Source organism: Seriola dumerili, unplaced genomic scaffold (assembly GCF_002260705.1).
Source record: "Seriola dumerili isolate Sdu_G_001 unplaced genomic scaffold, Sdu_1.0 BDQW01000012.1, whole genome shotgun sequence".
NCBI classification, from domain to species: Eukaryota; Metazoa; Chordata; class Actinopteri; order Carangiformes; family Carangidae; genus Seriola; species Seriola dumerili.
The window spans coordinates 741282-768402 of record NW_019174267.1 but is presented as its reverse complement, the minus strand read 5'-3'; the positions used below and the strand labels follow the sequence as shown (position 1 = coordinate 768402).

The 27121-nt window shown below is 41.6% G+C and overlaps 3 protein-coding genes across 6 annotated transcripts in view; 1 reads left to right on the top strand and 2 right to left on the bottom strand.

The window, feature by feature from the left end:
• LOC111225114 (paired amphipathic helix protein Sin3a-like) overlaps positions 1 to 7197 on the top strand; it is an 18216-nt gene extending 11019 nt beyond the window's left edge. The window contains exons 18-21 of one of the 4 annotated variants that reach the window (XM_022749841.1): positions 386 to 478; positions 1038 to 1132; positions 3589 to 3796; positions 5082 to 7197. In XM_022749841.1, coding sequence (XP_022605562.1) covers positions 386 to 478; positions 1038 to 1132; positions 3589 to 3796; positions 5082 to 5300 — 615 coding nt within the window. In that variant the 3' untranslated portion in view covers positions 5301 to 7197. Of the gene's footprint in view, positions 1 to 385; positions 479 to 1037; positions 1133 to 3178; positions 3229 to 3588; positions 3797 to 5014 lie in introns of those variants that run through there. The other 3 variants (XM_022749840.1, XM_022749842.1, XM_022749843.1) reach the window with 3 other exon arrangements.
• Positions 7198 to 7795: 598 nt separating this feature from the next.
• On the bottom strand, positions 7796 to 14242 carry LOC111225098 (cellular retinoic acid-binding protein 1). The gene is made up of 4 exons (XM_022749839.1): positions 14131 to 14242; positions 13011 to 13189; positions 12466 to 12579; positions 7796 to 8026 (listed from the first exon to the last, which is right to left on the bottom strand). Exons 1-4 carry the CDS (start codon positions 14198 to 14200, stop codon positions 7976 to 7978), a joined length of 414 nt encoding a protein of 137 aa, XP_022605560.1. The 5' UTR covers positions 14201 to 14242; the 3' UTR covers positions 7796 to 7975.
• A 2965-nt stretch (positions 14243 to 17207) lies between these two features.
• On the bottom strand, positions 17208 to 21969 carry slc25a44 (solute carrier family 25 member 44). Its single transcript, XM_022749832.1, has 4 exons — positions 21790 to 21969; positions 20034 to 20702; positions 19734 to 19861; positions 17208 to 19155 (listed from the first exon to the last, which is right to left on the bottom strand). The coding sequence occupies exons 2-4, from the start codon at positions 20659 to 20661 to the stop codon at positions 18964 to 18966; spliced, it is 948 nt and encodes a 315-aa protein (XP_022605553.1). The 5' UTR covers positions 20662 to 20702; positions 21790 to 21969; the 3' UTR covers positions 17208 to 18963.
• Between the last annotated feature and the right edge of the window lie 5152 nt (positions 21970 to 27121).

Here is a 27121-nt window from a genome sequence, read left to right as displayed (position 1 = left end):
CACCCCCCCCACCCCACTCCCCCTCTCTCTTGTCTGCACACTTAAAGCTTCTGTCCTGAGGCACTAGTCAGCCGAGCAGCCACTCCACTGTTTACAAGCCAAACCTGCTGCCAAATACAACTCATTTTCAGAGATAGAAACAGTGGTACTGTTCTGCACAACAAGCCTGACTTTAGAAAAGCTCTCTTCTCTCATCACAAAACTTGTGGGCATAAGAGCGCTGCCTTTTTTCTTTTTTCTTCTTTTTTTCTTTTTTAAGTAACAGACAAACACGAAAAGGTTTGAGAAGGTTCGTCAGAAAGAGAAACACCAGTTCAGTTACACTGAAGTGCTCGCAGTGCCCGAATGCCCTCCTGTCTGTTCTCATTGGCCATNTTTAATGTAGTTGATGTTCGTGAAGAGCCGAGGATCTGTCAGTCTGGCCATGGAGCTGCTGGACACAGAGGAGGAGAACTCTGATGAGCCAGCAGAGGCAGAGGTGAGACTCCTTCAGGTTTCAGTCCAAGACAGACTAGTAGTTTTCATGTCTGGGGGAAGTTTGGATGTTAATCTGTCGGCTTGACTTTTCCAAGATTACACTTTTGGGAGATTCTATGAGGGAACTCGTGACCCTCCCCTTTTATTTTATTTCTTTTATTTTGTGTTTCTTTGTGCTTTTTTATGATGTATTCTTTTATATATTTTCTGTGAAAGGTGCTGTATAAATACATTTTTACTTCTGTACTTCCTCTGGTTTTGGTAAATCAGTATTGCTTAGGCATGTGTCGATGTATTGATGAAAGATCAGCACATTGATGTCGGTATAAAACTCTTGGACGGTCTTTATTCCCTCAGGTTTGCAGGAATGGTTAATATTCAATGTGAGGGTAAATGTGCGTGTTAGTGTGTGAAACAGTTGAGTTGCCAGTTAAAAAAGACGTCAGTGGGAGTGATGAACACTTCTCACGGACGCGCTCACAACGGCACGGCTGCTGGAAAAACCGTCCGAGGGGAAAAACTCTGGTGTATTTATTTTTTCTCCGCTCTCTCCTCCACAGAGGTGGTCAGACTACGTGAGCAGATACCTGAACTCAGATTCTGCATCTCCAGAGCTGCGTGAACATCTGGCCCAGAAGCCGGTGTTCCTTCCCAGGTGAGGCTCCAGCCATGCCCCCCCCCCACCCCACCCCACCCCCCCACCCCACACCCCCTCTCTCTTGTCTGCACACTTAAAGCTTGTCTGTCCTGAGGCACTAGTCAGCCGAGCACCACTCCACTGTTTACAAGCCAAACTGCTGCCAAATACACTCATTTTAGAGATAGAACAGTGGTACTGTTCTGCACAACAAGTGACTTTAGAAAGCTTCATCTTCATGCTCATCACAAAAGTGTGGTGGGGCATAAGAGCGTCTGCTTTTTTTTTTTTTTCTTCTTTTTTTCTTTTTTAAGTAACAGACAAACACGAAAAGGTTTGAGAAGGTTCGTCAGAAAGAGAAACACCAGTTCAGTTACACTGAAGTGCTCGCAGTGCCCGAATGCCCTCCTGTCTGTTCTCATTGGCCATTAACATGACTCTTTCAGTTTCCGACCTCTGCCTCACTTGGAAGATTGCACTTTACATGGCCATCTTTTTAAAAAAAAAAAAAAAAAAAATGGAATTTATTTATTCATTGATTCAGTTCCTTTTTAATGGGGAATTTTATTTATTAATAGTAAGGTTTTTTAAAAATGGTTCTGGCTTGATCGTGGGTTTTGAATTTCCACCTTAGCAGACAGTTATAAGGAAAAAAAAAAAAAAATTTGGTTTGATTATTCACATTGTATTGAATATTAAATGGTGATTTTTTCATTGTGTAACATAAGAACAAAAAGTCGTTGAATGCACAAGCTGAGAGCAAAACAAATGGGTTCCACCTTTTTGTCATTTTTATTTCATTTTTCTACGATGTCTGTGACCTGAGTTTGAGAGACTAAAGCTTTTGTGTTGGACCAGAGAGACTTTGTTAAAGAGGACGGTGAAGTCGTGGTTTCCTTTTCTACCTTATCATGCCCTTTGTTTGTGATTGTATCCAGATCAAAGGTCCTGTATGTGACTTATTCACTGTTTGCAACTGTAACTGTTGAAATGTCCATTTGTTTAAGTCTGTTATACTCAGTGTTATGTTTGTAATAATTTTCAGTGGAAACAGTGCACTCCCGTTGCAACTTTTTGTTGTGGGTGAGATTTTTCCACTGGTTTGACAGAGATTAGTGCTCATATGTTTTTTAAAACTCTGGTCAAGCACATTATCTGCAACACTTGTACAGAGGAGTAGGGTTTGTAAATAAAATGAACGTCTAAATTGTATGTTCATATGTTGGTGTATTTCTTTCCCGACACCTCAGAGCTGTGCATGGAGGCGTGATTGTGTCTGCTCTGTCATAAAAGCTCCAAATGAGTGTTGCACATAAAGCCTGTCTGCCATTGTTTTTGGTGCTTTTTTTGAGTTTTTAGTTTCTTTGAGATGGCTGTCCATTACCATACACATTTCAAAAGGCCTTTTAAAAACATAAAAGACAATTTGCTCTTAGTTTTTAGTTCTTATTTAACCCATTGCATAAATCTGGTACCTGGCTGTGATTTATCAGTGGGCTCACCCACATCTTTTTATTTATTTATTTATTTATTTAGTTTGTTTGTTTGTTTGTTTTCATCAAATCTATGAGAGATCAGCAGCACAAGAGGTCAAAAGACTTTCCCTTCTTCACTAAAATCTTCAATGGCAGTGAAATTCCAGCAGTTTCTTTTCCAGTTATGTTGGGTCTTCATCTCATGATCATAACACTCTGTACATTGTTGGTGGAAGTATGTGCACATCAAAGTATTCTCAGCTCATATCTATATATCTATATCTATATAACAGTTTTTACTTGAAATTGGCCTCACTGTCATGTCTTTTAAGTGGAGCCCTGAATGCAAAAATATGCTTCATGGTTTCAGTCCTCGCTCACCTGTAACCTCTGTGGTAAGTACACATTTAAAACTTTCATTCAGGTGGGGTGAATAATTGCATTTTTGTTAACCTGCACAAAATCAAGATCAATTTCCAAGTAAAAGAAATATCTGTTTGCCAAGCGTATTTAGATCGAACCATGCGGCTGTGCAACGGAAGTGCACTGTACAGAAATATTACGACTGCTGCCTCTGCTGCTCTTATAGATCCACTTTTCCCACGAATGATTTGACTCCCGATCTAATTCTGTTACTCGGTGAGTTGCAATGCATGGGTTTAAAAAATAATTGTTTAAAGGGACAGTCCTCTCAAATTTGACTTTACTGTTTTCAGATGTTCTTAATGTCGTGTATTTTGCCTGACCTTGTCCTCTAGACTTGATTAAATCGCACAGTGCATACTGTCAAACAGAATTGTGCCATATAATGTGAATATAACAGTTTACAGATTTTAGAAATTTGTGCGAACTTTCCCTGCAAACGTGATTTTTTTGTTTTTGTTTTTGTTTCTTTTCTTTTTTCTTTTTTCTTTCTTTTCTTTGATGTGTGGAGTAATGAAAATAATTTCTCTGAGATCCGTCGGTGATATTCATGGTTGATCTCTTTTTGGCCTTCAGGAATTTGAGACGGATAAGGAAGTGCCAGAGAGGATGGGAGCAGCTGCAACAGGAGAGAATGACCAAGGCCCCGTTGGAGAAGTCGCAGGACGGAAACAGTGAGCTGAAGATGGAGTGCATGTTCAAGCTCAACTCCTACAAGATGGTCTACGTCTGCAAGTCAGAAGACTACATGTACAGGCACACGGCACTGACACGGGCTCATCAGGTAAGCACACAAAACAGTTTAGTTAGTTTGATAATAGTGTAGTTTATATTTGTTTCTCTGTGGGAGGTGTGATGATTTAAACGTTACCTACTCTGATCACTGATTTTCATGTGTTTTTAATGTGTGTCATTTTTCACCGCCAGTAACAGTTACATCCACAATTACTTCCTGTTTTTCAGCTGGTCGTCCTTTAAATTTAGATTAAATCCCATCAGGAGCCACGTTGTTGTATTTTAAAGTGAATGTCTGAGTTTTTCCCTCGTCAAAAGGCTTTTTCTAATCTGATAGATGGAAACATGCTCATACCAATGTGTAGGACTATTTGGTAACTAAATACGACGAGAGAAAAAAAATGAAACGACCCCTTAAAGCTCTTGAAATAAGCTGTAGTAATATCAGCTACAGGAAAACACTGGCTTTCTCTTTCTGTGCTGTTCAATGTCCGTTTCTATTACAGACCATATCCTGTGTTTCAGCTGTCCAGAACGAAATCTGTCCTGTAGTAAGAAACACATTTTCACCAAAGACATAGGATCAGATCTTAAATCTGTTGGATGTAATGTCTTGTATGTTGTAGCTAGCACCTCTTGTCCCTAAAGGATAAATACAGATTTCTTTTCCTGCCTGTCATTACAACCAAAGACGTAGAATAACCTTCAGTTTCCTGCAGTCCAGTGGATGTATATTACATTAGCCGGAACATAAGACGATGTTTTTATTTTAAACTTGAGTTTTTGAGTCCGTTTGTCGTCTTGTTGTTCAGGATTAGTCAGCAGAGTTTTGTTAGCCCAGTTTAACCTGCAGGAGTTGCTCATGCAGCATGTTCTGCCTCCACAGAGGAACTAAACCACGACAGAAAACAAATTCGTAGTGTGTCTGTGTTTTTACTGCAGCAAGGAACCAGGGAGGGAATCTGTCGCACAGCCAAGAATTACAGCTGTCACAGGATGAGCTCAAAAAGAGAGAGTGAAACATGCCAACTGTCAGAGAAAATAATTTTGATGACGTCCAGGCGTCTGACAGGAGAGAGAGAGTCTCGTTGATTTAATGACATCTCAGGGAAACTTTCCAAACAGAACAAGTGTAAAAGTCTTTTTCTCAAAAACAGCTGTCGGAGAAGCGAGGTCGTCACGATCAGGTTTGTCCCGCATTCAGGCCGATATGGTGCATTTTGTGTGGATCATTTACTACCTGGATGACTGAGATGATTCTCTGTAGATGTGTGACTTACTGTGACCTGGTCCCAGAGGATGATCTGTGTCCTTCTGCTTCGTGTCTCTTTCAGTCCCACCAGCGGGTCAACACACGTCTGCACAGACGCTTCCAGGCCTGGCTGGACACCTGGGCTAAAGAGCACGTGACCAGCGACATGGCTGCTGAGAGCCACAAGTGGCTGATGGGAGATGCACGAGAAGGCCTGTTGTCCTGCACCACCACTTGCAACCCGGAGGTCCTCCATTATCTCAACGTAAACAAGTACCGGGTGAAGTACAGAACACTGTAGTCTCTCTGTGGCAGTGAACAAGCTGCCAGCGGTGACTTATAACACACAACCTGCCGTCACCGGATCCAGTTGCCAAAATGTTTTGGGTTGTCGATCCAGAATTTAAATGGGATGTAAAATTTTCCACTTTTTTGCAAACGTGTCAGAACTTATCGGGGAACTTTGTCATAACTTTTAAAGCTTACGCAGCAAATGTTGTAAAACCCCCCCCGTCTCAGAGGAGCCATTATAATATGAAATGCAGATTTCTTTTTACCTGAGGTGAATACAGAGAGAGAAAACACTCCTTACTGCGTCTCAGTTCACAGTTCAAACAAACAAAAACCAAACTAGGTAAGCATTTCATAACACAAACTCAGCAACTTCAGAATGAAATGAATTAGAATTTGAAAGGAAATAAAAAGAAACAACCTCAGATTTTCTCTCAAGGTAGCAAGAATAAGTCTCCGCTACCTCGCTTAAAATGTATGTACTCGACTCGGACTCAGCTGTAAAACTTGTATAGCCTGTGAATGTTTCCCCTTTCGGTGGTGAAGGTGCTGTAGTGCACTATATATATTTTAACATCTCTGGCAACTGCTGGGTACATGTGCAATGCCAGCAGTGTGTATCAAGTGTAATAATTTATGACCGCCCAAACACTTAGTGTAAATATGTTGTTTATATCTAGATTTTTTTGTTTTGTTTTTCTTATCAAATGTCATTTATGTGTAGCGTACGTCAACACTCACATAGCATCGATCTTTAGCTCCAGGTTGCAGAGAAGTTTATTAAGAAAATGCTCAATTTTAACTGTTTTTTACCAAAGGATGAAATATTAGACCTTTTTCTGTTTGTGGTCTGTTGAACGTGATGTTCCTAAAGTCTTTGTTTAGTAGAAAAACAAGTCCCATTTTATACGTGTTTCGAGCCCTTTCTGCGCCTTTCTACCTTCTTCAGTATCAGTATCACTCGTGGTTTTAAGATGATTGAATGTAGCTGAGCAGCAAATTCTCCTTTTTCTTTTCGAAAGTTACAGCGTGTGTCCGTTTCTCAAAGTACTTCGGCCTCAACAGTACTATCAACTCTTATTTTTTTCTTGTATTCAAACTATCTACCAAATGATCCGACTCTGAATCGCAGGTTTCAGCGGTCTCGTAATGTAACGCACATAAAAGAAAAACCGCGTACGTGAGTTGTGTTTATTTTTTCTAAGCGCAGTGTTGATGACGAACACTGCCTGATGTATAGTAGGTCTATATGTGAATGTCAGCCGTGTGACTTGTGTACAGTTTAAAGAGTAAGAAAACAAGCGAGCAATAATTCCTTCGGTCGCAGTCTATCAAAGCTATCGGTTTGTATTTCCCGCTGAAATACAAATGTGAATGTTGTATTCCCTTTAAAGAGGGATGTAAACTTAAGGATTTTTCTTTTCTTTTTTTTTTTTAAATTGCCTTTTCCTCTCTGCAGTTTGTTTAGTGAAACTGGAATTGGCCGTGTAGATATTGTAGTTTAGGAAAGTCGACACATGAGCAGCAAACGTTTCATTAACATTAACCATTAAAAGGAAATCAGACCGATCAGTATCATTTTCTTCAGGATCCTTCAACGTTCACCTGAGCTCCGTTTTAAGGCGAACAGGTCAGTCACATAACCAGCTGCAGACAATCTCGGAACAGTTTATTACGTGGGTTTTTATTTTTATAACTACACTGTGTTTAATATGGAAAAACCATAGGAGGTCCCGGGGAGCTGATTGTACATACAGACATCGTTTGTACCTCGTTCAATGTGTCTCTTCTCTCGACTTTTACGATGTTGTACATGAGTGTTAGTATGGTGTTTGGCATTAAACTATCCTTTGAATAGACAGAATCTCTCAACGTTGACCACTTCCTTTTTCTTTTCTGCCATTGTGTTTTAAGTTTTCATTCATTTCACTTTCCTCTTTAAAAAAATGCCTTCGAGGATATTAAAAAAAAGAAGTGTCTTTTAATTTTACAATGATGGTAATTTTAGTTTATAAAATGTTTTTGTGTGGGATTTTAGCAAAAAAAAACAACAACAAAAAGCCAGAAAAATTCGACAATTATTGTTCCAGTTTGGTATTTTCTTTAATTGGATAATCCATAAATCCATTCATCCAGTTTCTGCTGCTTTTCAAGGTCATGATAAAAAGATATGAGCTGAAATTATTGTTACACACAGAACGGAGGAACTGGAACTAAAAAAAATAATTAAAAAAAATGTGATACAGATGTCAATAAATTCATGAACTAAATAATTCAGCATTTCTAAATGAAACAGGTATTAAATTCAACTCTGTGTGGTATTAAAAACAGAACTGAAGGTCTGAAATTTGACTCGGTTTTCCCTCCAGAAACCCTGTGTATGATACGTGCCACTTATTATTAATGTAAGAAGGAAGAAAAGGTCTGGAGTCTGCACACTTCTACTTCTGCTGCTGCTTTTTTTTTTTTGTCTGGAGGTCGAAAGCATGAGTTGAACAATATAACAAAAAGAAATCATACTTTGATCATTTAATTTCCAATGCAAGAAAAATTATGTACAAAAATGGGGTAAAAAAGCAGCTGGAAAAAAAGAAAATGCGAAACACTGAATGTGAGAAACACCATCGGAGATTTTTATGTGAAATTTCTCACACTGACTGATTATGTGTTGGACATGGAGCTCTGCTACGCACGTACGTAGATCCTTGTGCACACCACATCGTCCGCTCCAAAGATCTGAAACAAGATTGAGAAGGGAAAGAAAAAGAAAAAAACCTCATTATCACTTCATCAGCAGAATCGTCTTGGCGCCACGCTTCACTGATGTTTGTAGCTTCTCAAATATGAGGATTTGAAACTAAATATCTTTGGCTTTCACACTGTTGTTTCAGACAAAACAAGACGTCACCTTGGTCACCAAATGTCTCTTTTTCTTTTTACATTTTATGGACAAAACAGTTAAAGAACCAGTGGGTAGTTTTAGTGGCATCTAGTGGAGACGTTGCAGATTGCATCCATATGAATACCCCTCCCCTCACCCCTCCCTTTGTGAAACTACGGTGGCCTTCAGGTAACATAAAGCTGGTGTTTGGTTTGTTCATTCTGGGCCACTGTAGAAAACGTGACAGTGCCACATAAAAGATGAAACGCAATTCTTAGTTCCAGAGGATTATACATTATATAATCTATTATAACATGTAATATTTTAAAATATCTCTACAAAATTCAGTATTTACTCCCAGTAGATACAGAAGTTTACAGGAGAAAATATAAATTAGCATAAAATAATGGCCTTTCAGTGGAGGAAGTATTCAGATCTTTTACTTCAGTGGAAGTGACATCACCACGGTGTGAAAATATACTGGCACACATAAAGTCCTGCATTCATAATGTTACTTAAGTATTAACATCAAGTTAAGTTTTATTTTATTTGAAAGTGCCCATCACTAATATATATTATATTACTGGATTATAACCAGTGATGCATCATGTCTTTAATCACTTTAATGTTGCAGGGGATAATTTGAATTACTTTATACACTGCTTAGTATCTTACAGTAACCAATAATAATCGATAATTTATTACTTGATTATATTTTTATTAGAAACACTAAAAGTAACTAACTCTGTTTAAATAAATGTAGATGAATAAGAAACACAGTATTTCCCTCTAGCATTAAATGGAAATACTCCAAATTGTACTTGAGTAACTGTCCTTTGTACGACTGTGATAAAACACTGTTAGCTTGTCAGCGTCTCACTCTCAGACACGTGGCTCGTAGTCTCCAGATATCTTGATAATACCATGGTAACGCCGTTATATTTCCACCAGCTCTTGTGTAACATACGGACTAATATGATCTGAATTCTGTGCTGGAGAAACAGACGTGACAAAGGCTGATATGAAAATGGGAGTGAAGTGCAAAGATTTATGGGTGTCCCCGGGGCGTAGCATTATGGGTAACTGCACAGCGCCACACATCATCATTAACTCGGGCAGGGGTGGGGTTAGCGGGCCGGCGCTGATGTGAGACGGCTCCATCTGGCGCGTGGTGCGTTGCCGAGGGAGACATTAACCCGGAGGAGACATCAGGGTCCACCGGTGTCTCTCAATGGCGTGATCAATGAGACCAATTAATGAGAGGACACACGCAGATCTGGACCAATCACAGACGCACGATTTCATCTGATAGCACGAAGCTTTTAAAAATCGATATGTATGAAGCTCGAAACGTAAAGGAAGTTAGTTTATCCTCTTTTTAACTGCAGACTCCCCAAGTGGTCATTACCCTCCACCCGTCTTAGATCACAGTAACTCGCCACATGTTGTCCTCATTAAACCCCAACGTCCATCCATCTCTCCCCGGGAGCCTAATTGCCTCATCTGGTGGCTGGTGCTTTTTTTTATTCAAGATGAATTCTTCTGTTTATCCTGAAGGATCGATCGCACTCCTGCTCTGGGAACAGACGAGAGTCAAGTCGTCGGCAGAGGACGGGGTCGTCTTAGGTTGTAGTTCCCTTAGTGGCGACAGAATATTAAACTGGTGCTTTCCATAACAATTGTTTATTTCTTTTGTTTATTTCTGTTCTCATCGTTAAAGACGTGAAATGATGTTCTGACGACTCCACCCGACCTGTCACAGCTGTACTTTCAGTTCCTGACCTGTGCCGTGCTACAGTTGGATAATATTTATGAATTATATTTATTGTTTGTCGTGTTGACACTGGAGGAAATGGCAAAAGTATAATTAAATAGGCTAGCAATAATTATTCTAAACTCCCTACATGTTTGTGAAAGACGCTGTTGTCTCTCGGTGAAATACATGGAAAATAAAGCCTGAATAATAGACTATATCAATTTAAAAAAATCATACATCAATATTGATTTTAAAGAATCCAATAGTCATTTAGCCTGAAGTTTTATTTTTCCAGCCTCACTGTTTCATGTGATTCATTTGTTTATTTTAATATTTTAATCTAATTTTATTGTGTTTTGTTCACTATACTTTTATTTGCTGGATTATGATGCGGTTTTGTTTTCATTTCGTTTTCTCTGCGTGAAACGGTTTGTGACGTTGTTTTGACAGTTGCTTTATAAATAGTTTATTTTTTATTATTTTACAGTTTAAAAATCTACGTGACGGCGCCCTCTGGTGGACAAACTCTAAATGAAGTCTGAATGAGTCACACCGCCCTTCTAAAAGATTTATAAATGGTTTATAATTAGGTTGTTAACAACAAGAATACAGACCATAATATGTGTTGGTACTTTCTGAATCTTTGTCTATTTTTTTAACAAATATTCAGAGCCGTGGTAAATTGGAAATCACAATGTTTTTAAGGGAATATTATAGGAACTTTGAGACTCGTGCAGTCATGTTTTTAAAGGTGATTCGAGGTTTGATAAGTGATGTGTTCAGGTTCCGACCTCAGCCTCATATTTCTGCTTCGACATCATTCTTATCTCAAAAATCTAAATGATACATGGATGTAGGTGCGATAAGAGGGAATATATATCCGACCCCTCCCTCCTCGCTGGGATCACATTTAAACTCATGATCTTTTCTTTTGACAGTCCAGGTTTTTCCCGATGACTCAGTCCCTTGCGCCTCTCAGGTTACAGCCTATCAGTCCAACACGGACACACGTACACACCCTTATCTTAAATAGAAAACACATTTGGTCCTGGTCGGAAACTGCTTTGTCTCAGTGATGTTGACTTCCCGGGAACTGGAGGCAGAAGTGTCTCTGATGGATGCCGGATCCTGAAAGGCGGCGTCTAACAACAAACGTATGTCAGGGAAAAGTTGATTTATTCCTTGGACATCTACTTTCAGCCCCCCCCCCCCGTGCAGCCTGTTCCTGCAAACTGCAACAAGCTCTCGGCCTCTCGTGTCATTTTTCTTCATGTGCATCATTCAGGCATCGGGTCAACATCAAATAACAAACGTCACCTACATGTCAGAACTGTGTTAAATATGATTTTCTGTAACGGATACAGGCGTGTTTGTCCACACCCTTATCTGGCAAAAGAAAGAAATACAAGAAATGGATGATTGCTCCAAGTGGTCATGGGAGTTTAGGACATTTCTTTGGAGCTACAGAGTGTTTTGTAAAAATATTGACATTTTCACATCTGGTGTAACCACCCAGTTACAGCGTCTCCTGACCATCTGTCTAGTGTAAGTTTCTGCCTCTGCTGTGGTTCATCACTGGGAAATCAGACGAGAGGATGTGATACCACTCTCATGTTTGGACAGTAAATATGAAGCTGTGTATCTCGCTTTGTTCAGACTCATACAAAAACCCATTACTGATGAATCTACTGATTATTCTCATCTTTTGGTCTTCAAGATGTCCGCAAATGATTTTTAAACAATTGCATGTTACAAGTTCCCGGGATGAAGTCACTGAATGTCTTGTTTAATCTGATCAACGATCCAACGGAAAAAAGAAGTTTACGGTCACAGAGGACTGAGAAAACTAGAACGTATTCACGTTTACAAAGCTGGAATCTGATTTATTCAATTAACTGTTGCAGCTGCAGTATAAACTAAAGGCCAGCAGAGTCTCCAGAAAGTAACTGCTCCGATACAATTAAACAAACGAGAACAAACGAATTAATGAGCCGCTGCTAAGTTGATTCTGTTCCTTTGCACAGGGTGGCTGGCTGTTTCTCTGTTTCCAGTCTTGATGCTAAGCTAAGCTAAGCTAAGCTAAACGGCAGCTTGGCAGCCAAAATGTGAAAGTATTTGTTTAAGGATAGTTGGACACCGCGCTGCCAGAACATCGGTGTTTTAAGTTAAAGACTGTCTCTGTAGCCGGTGCTCCATGTGCTCAGAGAGAGAGAGAGAGAGAGAGAGCTCCAAATCTGACACCTCATCAGACTTTGCAAAACATCCAAACATCTGTTCATCGATCTGCAGAGACTTTAGATGGAGGCTTCCTGCTGTGAGCGTTTGGGATCCACAATCTTATGAAAGAAAACACATTTTCCAAAGAGAGAGAGAGAGAGAGAAAGGACGTGTGACTCCTGAGGTGGCAGCCTTAGAGAGGTGATTATCTCTGGCTACGATCCGTAGATTAGATGAAGTCTACTCCGCCTTGCATGTGGCCCTCTCTTTTCTTATCTCTCCATATCTCTGGGTACAGTGAAAAATTAAAAGGCCACTCACCAGCACGAGTTCCTCCCCTCGGAGCTCTCGGCTCCAGAAGGTCTTGGGGCCGTTCCCGCTCAGCAGAGTCTGTTTGCAGTAAATCTTGTTTTCTGTTTCCCAAGTGGCCAAGCTCTATAGAGAAGCAGCACTTTAATGAGGTTTTCTTATATTTATCCCGTCTGTTTCACCTGGTTAACAGGAGGTCAGCAGTAAAAACACAAGTGGTCGACAAGAGGTCAGTTTACTTCTTCTCTCCTGTCCAGTCTTTGAAGGTTCACACCGGACTCCTCTGCATGTTTTAGCCCGTTTACTAATGTCTAAAGCAAACGGGTTTTAGTTTTTCTCAGATTAGTTGTACAAACATGTAAACAGTTTTTTGACTCTTTCATGGTGCGTTCAGGTGCAGGTGGGAGTATGCAACATCCCAGACTTATCTTGAATACAAGAAGCTAACAAACTCACACCCTTCTCATGTTGTATGTCCATATTTCTCTTATTCTTAGAGGGTCAGCAAGACGGGCAAATATTTCAAAATAAAAGTTCAGGCAGTTAATTAAGATTACCTTACACTTTCTGCCGTCCACCGTCTCCTCATTAAACTCCTCACCAATGAGGAAGTTGATCTCCGTGGTGCGGACTGTGGTGGAGGTCTTGATGTAGAACTGCTCGCCGTTCTGCTTGATCTCCACGTGGGGCTTGGACGCGGCGGCCACAGCTACGGTCCTCAGCATGGCGTTCACACCTGGACACGGGAACACAGACACACCTGTGAATATTAAGTAGTGCCGACGAGTCTGTAAAGCAGTAAATGGATAAAACTGACAAGTAGAAGAGCCGCTTTCTCCGTAATTTATCGTTTGACATTGAGGCGTGTCACCTCATATTTTTGCTGTCTGCGTCTGGCGCCAAAAACATTAGTGTTTCAGGGACGGAGCTAATTTAGCAGAAATGCTTAAAGGGTTTTCCTATCTCAAAACAAATCACTTTTTATTTGTCGGGAGAAGAAATCACTGCACAGAGATGTTGGTTTCCATGTTTAAAAAAACCAGGAGCCTCCAGCAGCTGCAGGAGAGATGGTTATCAGCACATTGTGAAAGCAGAGTCAGTGACGAGGTGATGAGAGCCAGGAATGCTTTGTTTGGCTCTCCTGTAGATGTGATGGAGTCTGTCTCCAAATGAGTGGAAAAACTATCAAGTCACACAGTCGCAGTGCAAACAATTAGAGAGAGAGAGAGAACCGCTTCAGTCTGTTTCTCCTCTCTGGAGGTCCGTCACTCAGACTCGGCATCTGTTCGTGTAAAACAAGACGAGTTTGTCTCCTTCTCTAATTAAAACCAGTTGTGCTGCGCGTTGTTCAGTTTCCTGGAACCTGCAGCTAAAAAACCTGCAGAGCTAAATTAGACAGTAGATCGTTGGCAGCAGTTTTAATTTCTTTATTTCTGTGAATTTAATCCAAGATGCTCAAAGTCTCACAAGCAGTTTTTACATTTGAAAATCTAAAAAAAGAACTTTCTAAATGAACCTTAATTGCCGTGTGACGTCCGTCACCCAGGTGTCTGCGGGGCAGATAATCCACCTGTGACGAGCTCATCCATCTCATCTTCAGTCCCTGGATCATCTCTAAAGCCCTTCTCACTACAACACGTTCAAACCTTCACAGAAGAGAGAGCAGACCGTCCTCACCCAGAGCTTTCAGCAACTCATCGAAATTCTCGCTGCTTTTCATTTTCCAGTTTCCTGCGAAATTGGCCATTTTTCCTTCCTGTGGGGTCCGGTCTGCGTGCTCAGCCTTCGCCTCCTGTCGTCTGTCGTCTCCTGCACTCCCTTTCTTCAGGCTCTTTCTCTCCCTGCGTTCCCTCCTCCTCCTCCTCCTCCTCCTCCTCCTCCCTGTGTGATCCCACACAGCAGCCTGAACCCCCTCCACCCCTGCTTCCTCTCCCACACACGCTTCCTCATGGATTATTCTCATCACAGATTTCTGTTAATGATGCAGTTAAATCATGTTTTGGTTGGAAGGACTTGCTGCCTCTTCTCTGACTGAGATCTGACTGGGATTTATACAGATATTTAGTCTAAAGCCTTTAAGTGTTTCTCATTGGCACCCGCGGCGGAGCAGAGGATCATCTACTCCTCCTTTTGTACGGAGGTGTGGAAGTTGGTTTTAAAGGGTCAGCTCATTCAAATTCCATTAAAAAAATTACATATTTTCTCACTTACCCCTAATTGCACCTGGTCATGTAGAGGGTTTGGGTTTTATTTGCCCAGGGTTGGAGATGAAGCGTCCAATAGTATCCACTCGAACTCTTTTTGACTGTAAGAGAGAAAATGTCGTTCACCTCCAGTGTTAGATGGTAGAGGAACAAATCTCAGTTAAAGGACGGGTTCAACACTCATATGATCTTATCTTCCTCCAATCGAATAAAGACCAGACGGAGAAAGTTCTGTTGGGAACAAAGAAGGATGAAAGTGAAAGTGCTGGGCCTCCTGACCTTATTAACGCACTTCACATCTTCCAGAGTCGATCATCACGCCGCTCTTCTTCAGGCGCTGCTGCTCGGGTTCCTACTACAACTAAGAGAAGGGAGGCTGTAGCTCCAGTTGTCAGGTCTCTGACGGGCTTCCATCAGATACAGAGATCAATTCAAAGCTGTATTTTATTGTCTATAAGTCACAATCATATAGTTCAGAAATGTTCCACATATAGGAACATCATGTCAGATAGGTGTGTGAGGAGGTGGAGGAGCTGATGGAGCCCAGAGTTAAAACAGGGTGACATGGTCTTCAGCCTCTCTGCTGCCCCCTGCTGGAAGCAGCCAAACTGCAACTTTAAACAGAAGATTAAAAACCTCCATTTCATCTGTTCATCTTTGCACTTTGATATAGACATTATCTATTTTGTAATCTGTGTTTTTATACTGTTTTCTTTTTGTGCTTTCACTTTTCTGTGTGTGATAACGTGCCGTACAAACAGCCCCTCCCACCTGCACAGTGACACAGGTTCTGGTCGTCCACTGGCCGAGAAGAGATCCTGTCTCCGTGTCGGGGTGAGACATGAGGGACAAAGTCCACAGGCCCAGATCTGTGTTGGAGTTCAGCTGAAGTTGATACGAAGCTTCTGAAGCGTGAGTCGGACAAATCCAGTGATTTTCTTCCTTAAGTTTCAGTCGTTTCAGCAGAAAAAGTCTCACTTTATGTTGCTGTTGTTTCGCCCACAGCTCATCACAGATGCAGTGTCTGAGAAAACACAGTCATTAAAATGACATTAACTCCAAGGTCAGACCCCCAGGGATCATTTCTGTCCAGCTTTGTGACCAAGGACATTTATTAACCCTCAGAGGTCTCTGGGTATTTTCTCAATTTCTACATTATTTCTTAAGATACAGATATAAGATAGTCGATAATACCCAGGTGCTTTATGTCCCCGTTTTCAGAAGTATCTCAGCTCTTTCTGTGAGGCTCCTCCTCCCTGCTGACACTGCAGATCATTTAGTCCAAATGCTTTTTTTTTAAATTCTTCAAATCCCTCGTGAAAACAAACCTTGACTGATGTGGATGAATTTAGCTTCATGAACACGTGAGTAAAGTCATAAGATAAATGAATAACAAATGTTCTGTCACTCTGCTTTAAACAGATTTTATTGGCCTGCTTCGCGGCCTTCTAGCTCCGCCCACGAGTCTCGTACGATCTCGCGTGAACATGAAACGTGAAGTGGAGAGTCGACAGATTCTCACAACGTTCAATCATCATGTTTCTCCGCTGTGTTACCGCAAAGATATTAATGGAAACATCTGTCGACCTCAGAGGGTTAAAGATGAAACATCTGTGTTAACGCATGTCTCATCATGTCACACGTGAACCTGAGTCTTTACAAAGCTCCATGTGGACGTTTGTCTTCAGCTGCTCCTCACGTCTCAACGCTTTTCATTAACATCCCATCCTCTCAGTGCTTTGACCATCCCACCTTTATCCAACACACACACACACACACACACACACACACACACACGCTGGTAGAGCTCCCACTGTGACGTCCCATGAGAACGAGAGGCCCTTCCTCTAACCCCGGCAGAGTCAGATTTGTTTCCTCTCTGACGGCGCCTCATCGGTCTTTTTGACAAAGTGCCTTCAGACCCTGCTTGATCATTAATGTACAGAGCGGAGCAGGGAGACGCTCCGTCATCCCACCGGGAAGTGTCAGCTCGGAGAAGGCCTCGTCCGCCGCCTTCACCCGGGCCTCCTCGCTTGTTTCATTCATCACTAGATTTATCTGTTGGTCTCTGGGCGGTTTTATTTCCAGGAGGGAAAGTTTCAGGACGGAGGGAAAGATGTGAGCTGTAAGAGCTTTGTCTGCTGCCATCTATTGTCCTGTTCGTGGAAATAGAGATTCTTTAAAACATATGTGGGACTTACTTTGGTATTTTTTTGGTATTAATTGGTGAAATCTGACTTAACGTGTATTTTAAGTTTTCTCTGCAGCTTTTGTCTCTCCTATGCAGTTATTTCTCCAGTGAGGTAAAACTTTCATTATACACTGTCAGTTTTATTACAAAACATGGAATACGTTTCCTGTATATTGTGAAAAGAAAATTGCAAAATCAAAACTGCTTCAGTGTCTGAAGAATCGTACTGAATGTAACAGGGCTGTTCTCACAGTCCAACCACACAAACACTAAGTAATCCAAGCTGGTTTATCTGAGGGTCGGGGTTATATCGCCCAACAGGACATCTGCTAATCCAATCATTTTAATTATTTAAACATTTTAAAGACAACACTGAAACTAGAAATGAAAAAAAGATTCTGCCTGGAACACAGAAAAAGCACAAAGTTAACTCAGCAGTCGAGATGTTTTATTGAGCAAACAGACGAGACGACACGAGCCGTGAAGCCACATGTATTCTGTACACGACAGTCGAGTTCTGGTTAACGCACTCGCGCTCCAAGAACTGCTGAAAGCTGCGAAAAAGAAAAAGAAAATGTAGTGGATCTAAACACAGACGTTGATTTTAGTTTTGGTAAAACAGGCCTTTAAAAGATGAAGATGAAGTGAATCTACGAGATACTCCAGAGTTCATCGGGGATCCCGTTAAAGTTTGTGACACATGTTGGCCTGAGCAAATTCATATAATTAAAGAAAACTTTACGGGACATTATGGCTTCATCTGAACAAACTTTCACATTTCAGTCAGAGTAAAATCAGCCTGTTGCTGCTCTTCTTTCTCTATGAAAGTAGCTTCAGTGAAAACATCTGGTGTCATATGGAAATAATTCATTAAAAAAGGAAAAAGATCAGTTCTAAAAACTGACCACAGCTGATTATAGTTAAATATGATTTACCTTTCCCAAAAAGCCACTAACGCAGTGATAAAAAAAGCATCAAAAAAAGCCACAAAACTCAAAGTTATTCATATTAAAACAAATGAAAAACAAACTTGACAATGTGAAATCCAAAAAGCAGACAATAAAATAAATTAGGTAAAATGCATGAAGTTATTCACACAATTTACAGGAAATATACAATCACATTTTGTGCTGAAAAGGATAAAAACATTTACATTATTGCACTAAAACATTTACTGTCACAAGAGCAAAGTCTTATTTCTGCTTCGGTCACTTTCCCTCAGGTTTTAACTGGGAGTCCTCCACAGTGGTTTAATAACCAGCTCGCTCACGGGAATATTTTCTACAGTAAGACAGCAGACTAGTATGTTACACAATGTCTGATGCAATGCATGTGTAATATTTGCATGGAAATGGTCGAGTCATTTATTTTGACTGCACAAATAAACCCACAAGATAAAAACTGCCACGTCACAGATTCTAACGCCTATTGTTCTTCTCTTGCACATTCAGCAGCTAAAAAACAAAAAGTGACTTCACACTAATGAAGGCGGCAATTTAAAAAGGCCAAGAGAGAGGAGCTGCAGAACGGACACGGAAGCCAGTTTGGTGAGTAAGGGAATAAAAACTCGGGGAGAGATTTGTTTAAATGCTGATGTGAATGCGTCATCGTGAGTTACACAAGCTTTTCTCCAAACCCCTGATCAAAACCAGGTTTTTAATGAGCTTGGCTTCGGTCGCACGGCACAAACTACCCAAGATAATAACAGTCAATTCCACTTCTCTTCACTGGAACATGATTGTAGAGTGTGCGCCGCCCAAACGTAGAAGATTGATCCTATAATGTTGCATCAATTTGTCTGCATCTCTTAAAACAATGCTGCAGTCACTGTTTCTGTTCGCACTAAAAAGCAAAAACCCTGTAGAACCAGCGACACGAGCAAACTGCCTGGGTGTGACTTCTACTCTGTAAATAATAATATGTTGGTATGAGTGGTCAAATACACATTGAAACACAGTCAGTGTTTTTAAAGGGGGCCTGATTCCATTTTGTTCCCCCGGCTGTTATTTAAAACAAACCTTTCCTTTCCTCCGGTGCTTTCACAGGAAGTCTGATTCGGGGGCTGAGGGGCTGAAATGGCACATGGTCCATATATATCGCGTGTCCCGGTATCTTCTACCAGTGTCTCGAATCCACCAGCTCCGGACGCAAGCTCAGTTTTTTTAGCGTCTCGTAGCCGACCACCATGACGATGGCGGTGGGAGTGGATGAAATGATGCGTGCCGACAGTCCTTTGGTCAACCCCCAGAAACCCTCCTCTTTGATCAGCTGTCTGAATGTCTCGATGACCGAAGTCCTCCCTTCAACCTGAACGCAACACACACACACACACACACACACACACACACACACACACACACACACATTTATAGACACATAAATGTTTCAGTCCTGTTGTGTTTTGCAGATTTTAAAATCCCTGAAATCATGACTTATTCACAATAAATAAGATAATGATTTCATTTTTCTGGCATTGGCCTAATCATGAGCCGAACACGTAAAGCTTTGGTCATGTTAATTGTATGTCAGTTATAATTATATGTAGATTTTAATGTACGATTTCAGATTAAAGAGGTGGATGAATGTCGGGGGAAAGACATTACTTTACACACACATACAGAGAAAACTGACTGATGATAAACATTTATTCTTTCTGCATGTGACTAAGCATAATGGACGGTTCACTTTTCTAACAAATAACTAACCAACACATCACATTTGTTGACACTTTGAACACCATTAACTACAGATCATTAAGCTCTAAGCCTCTGGTGATATCTCCAAACGTTTGACCTGGATTGAGTTTTTTGTTGTTGTGCTATGACTCATCAGTTCAACATGGACACCTGCAGTATTATTACAGCTGTACGGTAAATGATGGTTACCTGGACTCTGGCTCTGACCACATCCATGGGGTTAGTGACAGTGGAGGCAGTGGCAGCAGCTAGAGGTCCAGCCATGGCTTGTAGAATCAGATGAGGGCAGTCACTGGGAGCCAGGTTAGAGAGTTGCTCTGTAGGACGTAAACACATACAGATGCTTTATTAACCACATGGAGAGGACTGGTGGATTTCACTCTCACTACAGACGGACAAGAGCACTGGGAAGGCAGATGAGGCGTGAGGAAAACCAGTTGGTGCAGTGCTTCCTTGTGTTTCACAGAGACAGAGGTTCCAGTTGCTTACCAGCATAAAAGTGATAGAAAGGCCACCAGACAGCACTGTTTGGGATATAAGTGAGTAAAGACGCCACGTATCCCCTGTAGAAGCCCCGGAAACCGTCCACAGCAAAAATCTGAGCCATAATGTTCCTGGTTTGGCCGAACACCTTTTTGGGCTTTCCACCATCTGTGTTTGAGTTGAGCCGGAAGCGGGTGAGGTGCTCCCCTTGGCCCTGCATCATCAGCTGCTGAGAGACGACATCTATGGGAACGGTGATGCTCTGAGCCACCAGGGAGGCCGAGCCGCCCGCCACCAGCGACTTGACAGTGTTGTCCTCAGAATAGTGGGAGACGTACTTCCTCACCAGCTCGTAGGTGGTTATGTAAGCCTGGCCTGAGATGAGCGTGAAGGTGTTGACCAGGAAGCCACGATACAGGCCTCGCACGCCCTCCGTCCGCAGGATCTTGAAGAAGGCGTCGAAGGTGCCGCTGTACAGCGATTTGCCCCTCTGCACCTGCAGCCGAGTGCGGATGAGTGTTGCCGGGTAGACGGTGGCCCGGATGGTCATCGTCATGAACACCCCAAAAGAGTAGAACTTCCTTTTGTCGAGGTCCTCCCACTCGATGATCTGGATGTTCCTTTTCTGCTGCATCCTGCCAGCTGTAGGTGCCCCCTCATCAGACTGATTCCTGCCTGACAGCACAAACAACAACAACAACAACAACAACAACAACAAGTGTGGTCAGTAAAGTAGTTTTCACTGAAAACTGAATAAACTTCATCCACTGATGAGAATGTGGGATGGAAACAAGAAGTATTTTGGATTGTAGTACTAGTACAGTAATATAGTAGAGTATAGTAATAATACCAGTAGTTTTAGATTTACAATATTTAATACATAGCAGTTGTCTACTGCTGCTGAATTTACAGGGTCTAGGAAAACAAATCAATTAGATAGTAACCATTTCCCTGGCCCCTGTTTACGTCCTTATTTAAGACAGGTTTAAAATGTATAAGGAGACATGCAAAAGATGCTTCAAATGACAAGTGACGGGGGTTTTCATCTCATAACCAGCTTTTTATTATATATATTATTTATTTTTAATTAATTTGGTTTATTTTACTGCTGTCAATCCTGCAAACAAAACACACACTTCCTATGTAAAAACAGGTTCAGGGTTGAGTCACAGTTTAGTAAAAACATTAATGGCCGACAGGATACAGAACTATTTATTATGTCTGAGGATGGCAGCAACTTGAGTGTTATATTAATAACACTAACAATAATTATAATACTATTAACCATGATTATAATCATCATTACTATTATTATTATTCTTATTATTATTATCACGGAACTTGTCATTTCTTTCCGCCCTCTTTGCTGTGAAAACCATCCTGTAACCTAATCCCGTCAGGTAACTGTTACTTCTGATGGAGCAATATGATAATAATCTATAGTTATCTGTGAGAGAGTCGCTTTTCTGGTCACGCCACCGCTAAATATCATCACACCACTTTGTTCTTGACCCCGGTGACAACACTGCTCAGAGGACACCGTGTTCCCTAGTCGATGCGAGGTCAACTGGGAGCTACGGAAGCCCTCCTGTTTGAGCTAATAACGCATATTACACCGTAACAAAGCCAGTCGAACGATTATAAAAGCGGGTGTTTGATAAAATATGCCGGTTGTGACCTGCTGGATGTGCTGGTGTCCTGTGTTAGCTTCCAGCGAGCTAGCTCTGAGTTACAAAGCGTTAGCACTGGTGTAAACACTTACCTCTTCGGACAGATGTTTATTTCAGACTCATGTCCTTAATGTAATCCGGGTTTTAAACCTCATGTCAACAGCTCTTTAAAATATATAATTCAAACTAACGTCGCTACGTAGCTGCAAGATTGTTTTAAAATGAGCTAGCTACCCCCCCAGCTAGTGAGCTAACTGTCTTCCTGTTCCCATTCAAACGCCATGCCTCTCAAACAACCAATCACACGCATGCTGCGTTCACGTCATATCGTTTAACCTGCAATTACGAATAAACGAGAGGAAAAACGTTCACGTCAGCAGAGTGAGAGATACCGACAATACCGCTGACAGTCAGTTTGTAATCTAATTAGCTCATTTTATTGGAGCTACTGTATGTGGTTTCACTTCCTGCTACAAAACGTAAGACGACAAAAGAAGCTAGTTTAGGCGGTTTATCTAGTGTGGCTATAGGATTAGCAGCAGGTCTAACCACTTTGGGATTATGTATGGACACTCCCAAATCGAGAACAATGGGTGTTTATCTGTTTTCCCTATTCTGACAATATAGCATGATACTGCGGTCCAAACAGCCGTCATCCGTGTTTCCGTGGTCGAGGGTCGGATTACCGCCTGTATTTCGAGTGCGCGAGTGATGAGACGTTCACTGTAGTCGCAATGAAAACAGTCCTGGGAAGCTGCTGGAAATAACTTTTGAATACGATGTTACTAGAATACTTTAACATTAATTATTCCCGGAAATGACCAGAACATAGAATCAAAATGAAGTTTCGTTTCATACACTAGTATAATATAGTCGGCCACTTCAAAGCTACTGTGAACCACACCGAGGAGTACTTCCGGATTTCAAAGTAAAAGGTGGCGTGGGGTTTCATTCATGCGTGTTGAAAGATGAAAGGAAAAGAATCTGAAAACCTAATAATAAAAAATCTACCATTTTCTTCCATAAGTAGTTCAAAACACCTATACTGCTGGACTTCCAAAAGTACTATGAAGTACTTTTGGAAAGTCCTTTCCAGAGGAGAAGAATAACATTTTTCGCTTGGTTTTTGGTGTGGGATAAAAAACATTAATTCTGAGTAGTTCATGGGCCTATAATTTATACTTAGTACTTCAACTTGCACGGTTACTTTGAAGTACATTTATTGTTTAGTTTTTGAGTAATCCAAAATCAAAGTCCCTTCCAGAGAAACAAAAACAACCCTTTTCACCAAAATTTGATGTGAGTTAAAAAAACATTTCTGTTATAGTTTACACTGGTGTGGTGTAGTGGTTGTACTGGTAGTTAAAGTAACAGCAGTAGTCGCAGAAGCAGTTGCACTGTTATTATTTCAGTCTGTGGTTCAATGTAAACTGATTTTCAGAGGAAATGCTGCCACCATGAGGTCAATGATGAAACTGCACCTTCATTTTGCTCAAGGCTCTTCTGCTTATACGTCATCACAGCTACAAAATAAAAGTCTTTTGTGATCAGTATGATCATTAGAACTCAATCAGAATTGATAAACAGTACAGAGTGTTTATGATCAGATCTTGATGTTAAATAAATCTGACAACACATCTGATGTGATTTCTTAAAGAAAGCATTCATATATCATTTGTTATTATTATTGATTTATGTTCACAAGCTTTAAGTTTTGCTTCACTTCCTGCTTGTTTCAGAGGATTTGTGTTCTTCTGTGTAGTTGTAGTTACTGACAGTGTTGGATCTGTATGTTAATCTAAAAATAAAGCCTCAAAAACCATCCCAGTCCTGTGTCTTCTCTTAAATGTGCGTAATATCATCTATATTTTACTATCAGTAATGCATGAAATCAGTTTTATTCACTGAACCTAATCAACAAATAGGATTTTTTTTTCATGTGAGGACAATTTATTTATTTGTGTGTTTCCACAGGAAAAACACACAATTTAGGGAAAAAGTTTATCATTTGTCTTCAGCTCAGTAGAAAAGAAAATTAAACCTTTTAGACAAATTAGAATCTTTTATTGCAGACTGAGTTGTCATGGATCAATTTGACAACGTAAAATAAAACCAAGGTGATTTATTGTTGACTGGAGAGCAATTTATTCCATTAACCAACTTGGAGAGACAGACAAGGGAGAGCTAATGTTATTGCTGCGTTTACACTAATGTTTCATGTTAAGTCCAACACTCCAGTAGCTTCTAAAAGATAATTGCATTGGTACCAGATTGGCACATAATCAGTGATCATGCTGTTCAAGCAGTTGATGTATATGTGAAAAATATTAAAACATGTTGGAACATCTGTGAGAAAATGATGAAACTGAAGAACTTATCACAACTGAGCCTCATCATCTCATTTCTTTCTTTCTCCTCTGTCATGTTACAGGTTTCAGCTGCTTTACAAAGGAGGAATGTGAGTTTTCGTGCACTAGCACAATGTATACGTACATGACATTTATTTATAGTGATGAGCCTCTTATTCTCATTTTCTTCAAGTGTTACTGCAGAACTGATGTTCATTTGCTGTGTTTAGATGGAGCATCCGACCTTTAGGAGGGGCCCTAACGTCCTGCTCAGAGGGCTCTGAGGGCCTGTCCAAGATGGCGGCCAGGCACCTGCTGTCTCATTGAAGCATAGCGATCCCAGCTGGAGGGGAAGCAGGATGTTCGCCCTGATTGACGCCAAGGTGATCCTGAGGATCTCCTGGGAGGAGTGGAGGCTCCACTGCCGGGGGAGGACACGTGGGGGCAGAGGAGACGGCCCTCCTCATCCAGGATCTCCACGTCACCGTGGACGTCCCTTTGCTGCATATGGAGACTCAGAGGTGCCACCTCAGCTGCATTCAGGACCCGGCAGGTGTACAGCTGTACACAGAGACCGGTAGACTGACAAAAGGTGGTTTCCACCTTAACCAGTTCATCCCAGGTACATGCATGTGTCTCAGGTTGTGAATAAGTATATTGTGTACTGGCCTGAACCCAGGCGCTGCGGCTAGGACCGAGCCCCAGTGGTACGCACTCCACCAGGTGAGCCACTGAGGCGCCACTGTTGATTTATATTTTTAATTCATATATATGTATCAGGTGAACCTGGATGAAACTGATGCAGTACAATGGAACAGGCCTGCAGTAAATCTTCCTTCATGAGGATCATGTTCAGTATTTACTGAATCTGTTTGAGAAGTGTTGGTTTATTTTAATGGTCATTGTGGACGCTGTGATTGTATCTGTAGTAATGTTTAAGTGTACTGGGATGTACTGAGAAGTGTTCCTAATATTATATCTTATTCCCATAAAGGGGATGGACACAATATTAGGAACACCTCTCAGTTTGGGTTAGTTTATTACAGTGTCTGAGACCACTCTCCCCTGTAGCCTCACATGTTGCTCCACAGCAGCTCTAGTGTCGCTCAGTTTCATTTACGAAGGAGAATAAAAGGAGCCATTAAAAACACTGAATCAAGTTGTTTCTCCTGGTGAAATGAGAAACAACATTTCAGATAAAATAGAAACTAAAATGAGGCTGAAATGAGAATCTCACTTTTGTCTCCTGAGCTGCAGAAGATCAGACTTTGAGCAGTAAAGTTTTCCTCTCCATAGAGACATTAAAAAATCTGGAGCCATGTTGAAACATGTTTTCGTATGTTCCTTTGATTTCTGAACATATGATGAACATATTTTCTGTTCAACAATCAAAGCTCAGATAAAAGTCTGATTCCTCACTGAAACATTTATCTCTATCTGTATCAGTACATTATTTATCATCTGCGTGCTCTCTTGTGCAAACAGTCTGCCCTCCCTTGTGGGGTCCATCTGTCTTTCATCTTTTTAAGTGAATGTAAATATATATCATGCATGGTGAGATATCAGCGTGGGGCAGCGTTTCATCCACACTGCAGACTTCAGATTTTATGGTGCTGACACCAAACCTCTCCCAGTGAAGTCACACCGCGAGAAAAAGCACAAAGCCAGTGGAAATTATTACAGAGACACCAACACGGCTCCTGTTGTCACGGTAACAGGAGTCTGTGATGCACACAACACTGAGCTCTCCCACGTCCGAGCATGAACCGGACCGGGTGCAGTCACTGGGTCGAGCCTCTGACCCTCCACAGTGTCCAGCGGGCGGACGTGTTTCCTGCACGCTGAGCTCATCAACACCTGGGACTCGTCGCCGGGACTTTTACAGCGTTCGCACACAGTCGGGCGGCAGAGGGAAAGAAACACGACATCATCAGCCAGAGGTCTGCGGGCCAGAGAGAGGGAGGAGGAACCAAATGATGTGGAGACCTAGTCTGGTTCCAGACAACTGAATCTCTGACCACGTGTTTCCAACAGGTCTGAGCTGTTGTAAATCAATCGTCATCAATTTCGATCTATTCAATTCAGCGTTGACGTGATTAATTGTAGAAAAAAGGCTTTAAGTTTTGGACAGTTGGTTGCACAGAACAAGAAATTTATGGTTTTCTTGAAAAATCAGGTCCTGAACCTTTGTTTTTGCCTCAGTGTGGTTTCTGTGGTTGCCATGGTCACAGAGCGAGTTCAACAGCATAAACTCAGACATCAGACATCCTCAGTGGGCCCTGCAGGGGCCCTGCGGGGCTTCGGTGCCCGGTTCGGGGACCCGGCCTGGCCGCTGGCCGACAGCCCGGCTGTGGAGGATTAATCCTGAGTGACCTGCTTCAGATCAGAGAGGAGAGAGAGAGGAGAGAGAGAGGAGACTCCTGCAGACCTTCTGTAGAAGATGGACTGGATGATCAGGGACGTAGAGGAGGACACACTCACAGGTTCACTCTTTCTATCATAAAGTTAGGCTCGGGGTTCACCCCTCAAAGCTGCAGGGGCTTCCAGTCTGACTCAGAGTTCACGTCAGCTGTTCTGTATTGGAGGCAGTGAACAGTAGGTACGAGTTGTTTGACCTCACCTGTGTGCGATGCTACCTGAACTGCTGCTGCTGCTGCTGCAGATCAATACGACCTCAGACCTGGTTGAATGTCAGGAGGTGTGGGCGTGAGTCTGGGGTCTGGCACCTGTCTGACAGAGGGTCCACAAGAGGGCGCTCATGTCAAATAAAGCAGCAGGAAACTCAAGATACACAACATCATGAATAAGACAAAACGTTCCTGCACAGCAGTGTTCGAGGACAGTATGAAAAGCAACAGCCAAGTGGAATCCTGAGTTTCCACAGCGTCTGTCAGTGGAGATGAAGGATTTTCTTCCCTCCTAAACGTCTTCATTGAAACTTTCACCTCCTCACACGCCGTCCACATTCAGCTCTTCTCCTCCGACTGAGGGGAGTTTTGCAGAAAATGCAAATTTATGCAGTGGGTGTTATTAAAATGCATCCGGCTAAAAAGAAAGAAAATATTCAGTGAGCGCT